At 52.6% G+C, this 9,859-nt stretch overlaps 1 protein-coding gene across 1 annotated transcript; it reads right to left on the reverse strand.

Moving 5' to 3' along the window:
* Positions 1-2,312, reverse strand: LOC136457254 (protein NUCLEAR FUSION DEFECTIVE 4-like). Its single transcript, XM_066457322.1, has 2 exons — positions 1,098-2,312; positions 1-822 (listed from the first exon to the last, which is right to left on the reverse strand). Exons 1-2 carry the CDS (start codon positions 2,252-2,254, stop codon positions 357-359), a joined length of 1,623 nt encoding a protein of 540 aa, XP_066313419.1. The 5' UTR covers positions 2,255-2,312; the 3' UTR covers positions 1-356.
* Between the last annotated feature and the right edge of the window lie 7,547 nt (positions 2,313-9,859).

Here is a 9,859-nt window from a genome sequence, read left to right on the forward strand (position 1 = left end):
TATCAGCACGGAACTAAACCTGAATTCCTTTCAAGTTTTTTAAGTGTACCACTCATATATATATTGCATATATATACTATATGCACTACTAATAACAAGTGAAAAAGGTGGCCAACCTGCTGCACAACAATATCTACTCATGATCAGCCTCCCCCAAGGCTTTTTTCCTGTACCCGGCCCCTTCCATCGGGATCAGTCAAGGTAAAAACTCAAAGAAGAAGAAGAAAACAAGGTTGGATCAAAAGTTACATCGCCTACAGGCAGATGCTTGATCGATCGATGGGTGTTGTATGATTAATCAGGCCCTCAGATCAGAAACTTCTGGAGCCTGCAGCCTGCTACCACCTTATACCACCTTACGATGATGACTTGAGGCAATTAGCTAAGCGGGCGAGGCATGGTGTCCTTACTGCTAGTTTCCTGCGCGAGCGCGCGTAGAGGACGGCGCAGAGCAGCGTGCCGACGGCGCAGGTGGCGCCCCACACGACGAAGGTCTCCCGGTAGCAGGCGGCGCCGATGCACTGGTGCGTGCTGCCCCGCGCCCCGCGCTGGTAGAGGTAGGCCGCGAAGTAGCCGAAGCAGAGGGAGCCGACGGGGATGTTGCTCACCACCACGTTGTGGTTCACGCCGAAGTTCTTGGTCCCGAACAGCTCGCTCGTCGCCGACACGGCCACCGACGTTATGGCGCCCGTGCACGTCCCGATCACGGCCGTGCTCAGGTACAGGAACAAGTCGCTCGAGTTGAGCAGAAGGAAGAAGGCGCCGGACATGGGCGCCATCAGTGACGCCATGGATCCCGTCCGTGAGATGGAGTAGCCACTCCTGCATAATATGCAAATACAGAAGTTCGTTAGCACGACAAAGAAACACTTACTTCTGTACGTAGCAACAAGCAGTTCGTTAGCACGTCAATTAAAAAAGACCGCGCGCATGGATCGATCTAGAAAGTTGAATCTGAAGCTACTACCGAGTCTTGGTATATAGACTGACTGATTGACTCCAAGATCTCAGGATAGATATATACCAATCAAATTAACTATACTAGGCTAGATAGGAAGTGGTGTGAACAGAATGCTAGCTTGAAGCTTGTTGCTTACTTCGCGGAGTAGTAGTCCAAGAAGGACGGGAGCAGGCGGCCGAAGAATCCAAACGAAGACGACAGCGAGACGAGCGTGGAAGTCTGCCCGAGCCGTCGCGACTCGGCTATCTGTCCCAGGTTGTTCAAGAACACCAGGCCCAGGGTGCCACTGAACATGTAGCTGAAGAAGTAGAGCCAGAAGTCCAGCTTCCTCAGCAGCCGGAGGCCGCCGATCTCCTCCTGCGGTTTCTCCGCCGTCACGTCGTCTCCCTCCTTATTACTCTCGGCGGCGGCGGCGGCGGCGGCCACGTCGATGACGACGACAGCGCCCGCGTCGTCGGTGCCGAGGTCGTGGATCCTGTTCTCCCGCTTGGTTTCCCTTATCTTGTGGAGGCTCTCCCGGACCCTGAGCGCTAGCGGGATGAGCACGGGGGTGGCCAGCAGCACGCCGAGGCTGATCACGTGCTCCCTCGACGACAGGCCGCTGCCGGACGTGGAGCCGATGCTCCCGACCACGGCGCAGGCCCCCGTGGCGAGCGTGATGGCGAACATTACGAGGAATGCCGCGTCCGTGCTCGCCTCGCTCGTGAGGTCCACCACCCTGAGCGACGGCGCCACCACGACGGTGACGAGCATCGGCACGACGGCATTGAGGAGGAGGTACGTCTTGGCCTTGGAGCTGGCGGCCAGCCAGGGTAGTACCGAGTCCGCCAGGCTGGTGTAGACCTTGGCGCTGAGGCCGAGGTAGCTGGTGGCGAGGCTCACCGCGACGCGGCTGCTGGAGCCGAAGTTGCGGATGCAGAGGAGGTAGCAGACGGTGTTGATCCAGCAGATGCCGTTCCCGGCCAGGGAGGTGAGCAGGAACAGGTGCCAGTACCGGAGCCCCGCGCTGTCGAGGAACAGGTACTGGACCCCGTAGCCGACGAGGCCGAACGCGGCGCCCACGAAGGCCACGAGCCACAGCGGCAGGTACAGCGCCGCCACCCCGGAGAACCAGCCGAAGAGCTTGCCCGCGTCCGACGCGAAGGCCAGGAAGTTGAGCTGCACCTGCGTGATGTGCTTCAGGTCCTTGAGCTGCGACGAGTAGACGGGGAAGTCCGCGTTGGGACCGTTGATGGTCTGCAGCCAGATGCTCCCGACGAGGCTCAGCCAGTGGGCCGAGGAAGGTGAAGGCATGGTGAGAGATGAGGGAGGAGTCGTGTCCCTCTCCGTCCGGTGGTGCTTGCAGCTGCCATTTGAGAGCTGTGCGTGCCAGGTATTTATGCAGCTCCGGCGGTTAATTAAGCCAAACCGGCAATTTAATGCCCCGACTACGATGGATGTGGCCGCAACAGATACGTGGTTTGCTATTAGCCGAGTAGGCGAGCAGAGCAGCCTAAGTGCTATGCTATGAGCAGCTAGCCCAACAGAGGAAGGCGGCCAACGGTGCAATGCAAGGCCGGGGCCTGCCGATCCACGCCGAGACGTAACTTTCGGCCGGTGTGAGCAGAACGAGGTGTCGAGGTGCAGCCTCGGTTCAGAGTTCAGACTGTTGGTTGCTCGGGCGGGAGCCTTTCGGTTTCGGCACTGTCGTTGCGTGACATCTGTTGACGCTTGCTTGCATAAGCCGACGACCTGTTGCTGCACTGCATCCATTTTCCTGTATCTATTTCCTGGCCGGGAACGCTCAGGCCGGTTACGGTTACGCTGCAGCCACGACGGATTCAGATCGCAAACAGAGTTATTGGCTTGACATTGGCATAGCCGTGGACGTCATTGAGATCTGCCGGTCATTAGAAGCTGCAACGAAATCAAACACTTCGCCGCTCCAGAGAGGCGCAAGCTCTGCGTCCTGCAATGTGTCTTGTGTGCCGATGTATAGGCGTCCTGCACCGGAACCCGAAGTTGCCAAGCTGCGACGCCAAGCAGTTGTACAGCCTTTACACAGCGCTATAGCAGGGCTTCTTCTTCGGCCTAAGTGCCTAACTCAGGTGATCTGATCCAGAATAGGAGACGAGTCAACCTGAACCAAGCACTCTCTAAGCCCTGATCGGATTCGATATTTCATTCAGAGCGGTTCGGATGGTTTTTACTGACGGATGCTGTTTTGTTGTGAGAGAAAAACATTGTATCATGACTGATGTTGTTTTATTGTGAGAGAAAAACATTGTACCATGACTGATATTCCATGTCTCGGAAAGAAATGCACAACTTTCTAGTCTTCAGCAGCGGTTTCGCCTGGCAGCGCGCATAGATCGTTTCCATCTCGATCTGTCGACGTGAAGCGTTTCCCGCCATTCAGCTGGCCGCGGCTTCAGTTTAAATCAAACGATTTAGAATGCAATGAACCTGCTGCAGTGCCTGCACTGACTGGTTCTCCAGATCTGAATCCATGGCTCCTTACGTTCCGGCCGTCGCGCTCACGAGCCAGGACTCAGCGGTTCACCGTTGCCTGAGGGCTGAGGCAGTTAATGGGCCTGGTGACATCAGGCGCCGCGTAAGCGCAACAAGAGGCATGGGTAATAACTCGCCCTCGCCGTGGTGCTCGCCCACGTCTGGCCACCCTCGCCGCTGCGGTTACCATCAGCTCGCCTCGGCGCCATTAAAAACGGAGACCCCAGGACAGGGCGCCATGATCGACAGACAGCAAACGCTAGCGGCGCAGAACCAGGCATGACGCATGGATTCGTGTACTCGTTTCTAGCCATGCCTGCGACAGAAGCCCAGGTTCCTCGGCACTCGCATTCAGACTCAGACCGGCTTCAACGTGAATCTGAATGAAACGCCGGCCGAATTACCTCCTAAACTTGCATAGGATGCTTAGACACATGCATAAAGTATTAAATATAGACGAATTACGAAACTAATTGCACAACTTGCGACTAATTTGCGAGACGAATCTTTTAAGCCTAATTAGTCCATGATTTGACAATGTAGTGTTACAGTAAACATATGCTAATGACGGATTAATTAGGCTTAATAGATTCGTCCCGTGGGTACTAACGGATTATATAATTTATTTATTTTTTATTATCCGAACACCCTATACGATACCCTCACGTGAGACACCTCTTAAATTTTAGTCGTCGGATCCGGACACCCCCTTACATTCGCAATTAGGTCACGGTGACATCAGACCGGCACCGCGGCGCCGGGCTATCTTGGACTGCTGTACCTGTACGGAGTGCAGCCTGACCATACCTGAGACCTAATTCTCTGAATTTCTTCATTCAGACCGCCACCTTTGGAGCCGGGAACTGGAAAATCGCCGTTGCTGGCGTTCACTCGTTCGGTAAGTGGTGACAATTGGCGTTCACTCGCAAATGGAAACGTATACTCATGACCAACCACGCTTTCCGAGATTCCTGAAACCGAGGACTGGCGTCCAGATCGATCACTTCAAGCTCTGGGATGGGATGAACGGAGATCACTCTGAGCTAATGCTGAGCTCATCTTGTGAAAGGTTAGGATTATTGTGCTGCTTGTATGTATGATAATGTCATTTTCCTCTTTCAGTGGAAAAGCTAGCTAATTCAAAGGTCAAAAAGCAGACGAATAGGATCGATGTCACGATTTGTGAAACACACGCACATGATAACACCTGAAAAGCAGCAGCATTTTGTGCTCAGTGTCGTTTGAAGAACCGGTTGGCAGTCCTGTCAGTTGAATCTCCGGCTGTATAGTGACGTAGCCTTTTGCTCACATGGTTGCACACCACGTTCAGAATTCAGAGTTTTGGCCAGTCGAGTGTGAAATGTTGTGATGCTCTAAAAGCAGAAGTGCATCGCTGGTTCGAACACGGTATTAGAGGGGCAGCAGCCCAATCCACAGTGGCCGAGTTTCAGCATAAATGTGGGGGAGGAGGCAGGATCGTGGAACCAGATAAATTAACTATGTAATTATTTAATTAACCTGTGCTGATTGCTGTTACTTAAAAGGAATTTTGCAGAACCAGGGGTGGCCATGAGCCCATGACCCACCTTGTCATTCACTGTCCTCCGCCGCTGCGAATCCAACTCACCACATCCACGGAAGACCCACAACCTCCATAGGCAGATTAAATCCCAGTGTGTCATTCCGCTCAAAGTTCCCTCTTAATGAAATACGTCCTACGGCATGTTCTCGAAAAAGTAATTCCGCTCAAAGGACAGGTGTTGACACCGGATAGATTCCGGATCACACACCAGCAAGGGCTAGCATGCCCGAGCGGGATCGACGACACCAATCTAGAGACCGATTAGTCCGATCGATGTTGAGCCCGTTCTTCGCTTGATAGACTTCTGAATTTCTCTCGGGAAGACCTGTCAGGGAGGAGCACGTGGAGGGTGTCATAGGACCATTAAGGCCACCTAGAATGTCGTTGAATCTCGTCAGGAGACACGCCGAACAGCAGGATAGCGAGGAAAAGGGGTAAAAGGGTTGTTGTAGATCGATTTTGACGATTGAAAGTTGGATTCCTCAAGCAGTCGTGATCCTCTCATATATATAGAAAGGGGCGGTCTCATCACAGGAGGAAAAAGTCCAAATCGCAATCTCTAAGTTTTCCACGTCCAAAAGCAACCAAAAACCGATTTGGAAACAGACCAAATAGGTTTCGAGCAGGGCAGTCGGCTAAGCCGACTTTATCGGGCCCGAGACCAGGGTTCTGGCCGGTCATCGGTGGAGTCGGCTTAGCCGACTGGAGAGGGGGAGCCGGCCAAGCTGGCTAGCCAAGTCGACTAAGCCGACTGGGTCTGGCTTGTTCGGCTCGCTTTTCTTCTTCGTGTGTTTTCTTCCATGTTTTGTCACATCACTTGACCTCTAGCACGTCCATGAAGTTTTATAACTTATTGGAGATGCCCATAATCCATATTGGGACATTTTTTAGCGTTAACAACAAGCCTCAGTTTTCCATAAAAAAGAAATAGGCAAGAGCGAGACCATTCAATTAAGGTAGAGGAGCAAAAACCGAGTTGGTGTGAGCCGCACAATGCTCAAAAGTCAACAACACAAGAAGATAACTACAACTCTGTTGCTCATATAACGTCAAAAAAGAACTCTATTGCTCATAAGTACCAAATTCAGCCCTTGTTTAGTTCCAAAATTTTTTTCCAAAAAGTGTTACAGTACCTGTCACATCGAATCTTGCGATATATGTATGGAGCATTAAATGTAGACAAAAAAAAACTAATTGCACAGTTTGGTTGAAAATTGTGAGACGAACGTTTTGAACCTAATTAGTCCATGGTTGAACACTAATTACCAAATAAAAACGAAAGTGCTACCGTACCCAAAATCCAAAGTTCAGCCAACTGAACACGTGCTCACTATAAAATATGCATAATATGCATACGTGACAGCATCCATGCATGGCGGTCTTATACGTGTATATATAAATTAAAGTAAAAGCAGACTACATGTTCTCTTCGTTCATAAATAACTGTCGTTCTCGCTTCTTAAAAAATAACTTTTACAAATTTTATATAAAAATATTAAAATTTATGTTACATAATTACTATCATTAGATAGATCGTTTAATCTATTTTTATAATAAATTTATTTAGATATACAAATATTATATATATTTTTTTATAAATCTAGTCAAACTTATGACACGAAAATAAAAAAATGATAGTTATTTAGCGACGTAGGGATTATATGTCTACGTGCGTACTTGTGAGAGTAGTCTCCATATCATATACGCGTAAGGTGTATACGTGAGCCAGCGTACAGCGTATGACCTTGGCCCACACCGGCCGGCCAGCTGCCATTCAAGGGTTCGAGAAGCAAGGAAGAAGAAATAAAGAAACGATAATGATCAATACTGGCGTTCATCCCTAACTTCGTCCGGACGTTGCTCCATAGGAGTGGACCCATTTCTCTCAGGAACAAAAAAAAAAAAAAAATCCCCACTTTGTCGTATGCTTATCCGCTTGGTCGTGATGCTGTGGCCGCTCATCCGTCTGCCCTCTTCCCTTACCATGCACTCGTTGGGCTGCCACGCCATGCCCTTCCCCCCATTGTCAGTCACGCCGTGCACCCTCGCTCCCTGCGTCGCTCACTTGCTCCTAGTTACCTGCGCCGCTCGCTCCCTCGCTATCCATCTGTCGTCCATCATCGTCGGGCATGTCGCTAACCCGCCGTGGCTGCTAGGGCGCACGTGCCGTGGAGCCTCAGGTCTTCCCTAGGCGAGCCAAGGGCACCCACAAGCGTGGCCAGTGCTGGTGGTGCTAGCACGCCGCCGCTCGCTGTCGGATCCCACCTCGACAACCGGAGTCGACCGGCTTGACCTTCTACTCCTCTATGTTACGAATGTATGTTTCAAGTGTTTCAGATGTTTCAGACGTATGTTGCACAAGTTGTATATTTTTTTTGCAAGTGTTTTCAGTGGTATGTTGCAAGCGTTTTGAAAAAAAATATTTCATCTGTTTTAGACGTATGTTGCAGCAGGTGTTTTATCTGAATGTTGCATATGTTTCACACACATGTTGCAAGTGTTTTATCTGGATATTGCATATGTTTCACACACATATTGCATAGTCTTTTATTTGGATTTTGCATATGTGTTCATACATATGTTGCAACAGTATGTTTCAAATATTTCATCTGTGTCCGACGTATGTTGCATTCGAATGTTTAATGTTGCAAGTGTTTCACGGGGTCACGTTGAGTGATAGGCGCATGGCCCGGGCGCTGGGGAATGGGGCGCAACAGAGCTCGGGACCGACGAATAGGGGTGCAACGAGCTAGGGTCGGCTCCCGGGTCCTGCCCACACGGAGGGAGAGAGGAGGGGGTTAGGTGGAATGAGTGGTGCGCAGCGGGGGGCAGGCTGCGCGTGGGAGGCGGGGACAGGCTGCGCGGTGTCTATCCGGACGCGAGGAGCAGCGGGCACAGCGTCGGGGGTGGGGTGCACGTGCGAGTTAGAGCGAGGCAGACAAATACGGGCTACGCTAGCGTCTGGACGTCCGGGCGCTAGGCACGCTGTTAAAGAAAAGAAGCATTGATGACAAGTTAGCTATTGCTACACCAACAGATCGAGGAGTATATCCGAGCCTATCGATCAACTTGTCGGCTCATCTGCTCCTAGTGCCTCGAGCAGATGAGCCTGGAAAGCATGAGATGAGCCTATCCGAGGCTTACACGTACGTGCTCGAGGAATTTCCGGCCTAGTTAGTTCCTCGAGCAGCGGCCGTAGACGGCCACCATGTGAACTTGTGAAGTGCGTGGTGACCGGCCGCTGCGGGATGGCGCGGTTCGCGGCTGCCGACTGGACTGAGATGGGAGACGGTGTGATGACATCGCGGCGTCCCCAAAACGCTCGAAGAAAAACGTGTTCAGCGTCAGCAGGGAGCCGTCTCAAACTTCTTGATTGGCGTCAGCAACTCGGCACGAACCAAAGCAATGTTCATGCAGTGCTGGAAACTCTTCCAGTTCTGTTCTGTTATGCATGCCCACAATGGATTCAATGCGAACAAGCAGCACAACTGGTAGCTGGAAGAGGCTCCTGCTGCTGTCCATGCACAACCGCGGCCTGTCCTAATTTCAATTTTATCTTGGCCTATTCTTACTTTCCAATGCAATAGGCGATGGAATAAAAAAAAAATGCAATAGGCGATGCATTCAGGTTTCAGTCAGCACTCAACATGGTCGCCGGCGCCCGGCGCCGAGCTGCATCTGAAAGAGTAGTCATGGTTGCCGCGCGTACGACATGAAGGAGGCGTGTTGTTGGACCGAGAACTATTCTAACACGCAGTCGTCGCACCGAGAACACGCAGCTCTGCACGCTGGCACGCCGTGGAGGTCACCGTCACCCATGCCAGCTCCCAGATTCTGAGGACACCATGGCCGGCCCATGCGCTCACGTCGAGTTTCTCTGCACGCGACGCGACCGTGGTGACACTGGCCGTTATGGATCTTCTCGTGGCGCCATTGTTATATGCACAATAGACTGAACCCGTGATCACCGTGCAACTGAATCGGCCGCGTCATCACGTTCCGCCTCGCCGCCCCTCAGAAAGGCCCGGGCTCTCCGCCCTCTGCCACGCGGTGCCAGCAGCCGGGATGGGCGCGGACCACGTGCCGCCAGCGGAAGACCCTTCTCCTGAAACACTGCCAATACGCGCTGGCACAACGAATGCCACCGTCAGCCTCGGAAGTCGGATCCACCGGCGACCTCTAACCCCTCGGCAGGGCGCACCGGCTTGGCTCTGGCTCGGCAGCACTGCGGCAAGACGCGGCAGGTGCCAACCGCTATGCCGGGCGGCTGCGACGTGCGACGTAGGCCGGCGCGGGCAACCCCGCAGGAGCGCGGCACGGTGGCGCAAGCAAGCCCCGACGGAAGGCAGTGCGGCGGGTCTGGAAGGCAGCGCAGGAAAGGCCATTGCGGCGCGGGAGCCCGACGAGCGCTTCCGCCTCTGCTTGCACAGGTAAAAAAAACTAAATATTCTATGCTTGGATTTGGATGCACAGGTATATCTGTTGGGCGGTAGATGCATTTGGGAAACTTGCTTCACATCAAAGTGACCGAGTCCGCGTCCGGATCGAATTGAGGATAAGTATGTGCATTCGCATCGGCCTCGGTTGCCTCGCCCCCGCCCGGTCGCCCCCGCTCCTATATATATATCCGCTGGCACCGCCTGTCTCCTCCCATCCCACCCCCGCTTGGCCACCGCCTCCCTGCCGCCGGCCGTTGGTTCCTTCGCCTCTCTGCACCTACACCGCTACATCGTGCATCCAGCAATATCGAAGATTTGCAGGCACAAAGTCAAGGTTTTTCGGAGATAGAATAGATCTGCCTCCGGATATGGAAGTTGGTGCTCAAC

The sequence above is a fragment of the Miscanthus floridulus genome, chromosome 6, assembly GCF_019320115.1.
Source record: "Miscanthus floridulus cultivar M001 chromosome 6, ASM1932011v1, whole genome shotgun sequence".
Classification (NCBI taxonomy): domain Eukaryota; kingdom Viridiplantae; phylum Streptophyta; class Magnoliopsida; order Poales; family Poaceae; genus Miscanthus; species Miscanthus floridulus.

Bases quoted from the DNA above. Each gene is read 5' to 3' on its own strand.
- LOC136457254 (XM_066457322.1), bottom strand. From the start codon at position 2,254: ATGCCTTCACCTTCCTCGGCCCACTGGCTGAGCCTCGTCGGGAGCATC. The intron at 823-1,097 runs GTAAGCAACAAG...CATATTATGCAG, and splicing joins TTGGACTACTACTCCGCGAA to GAGTGGCTACTCCATCTCAC.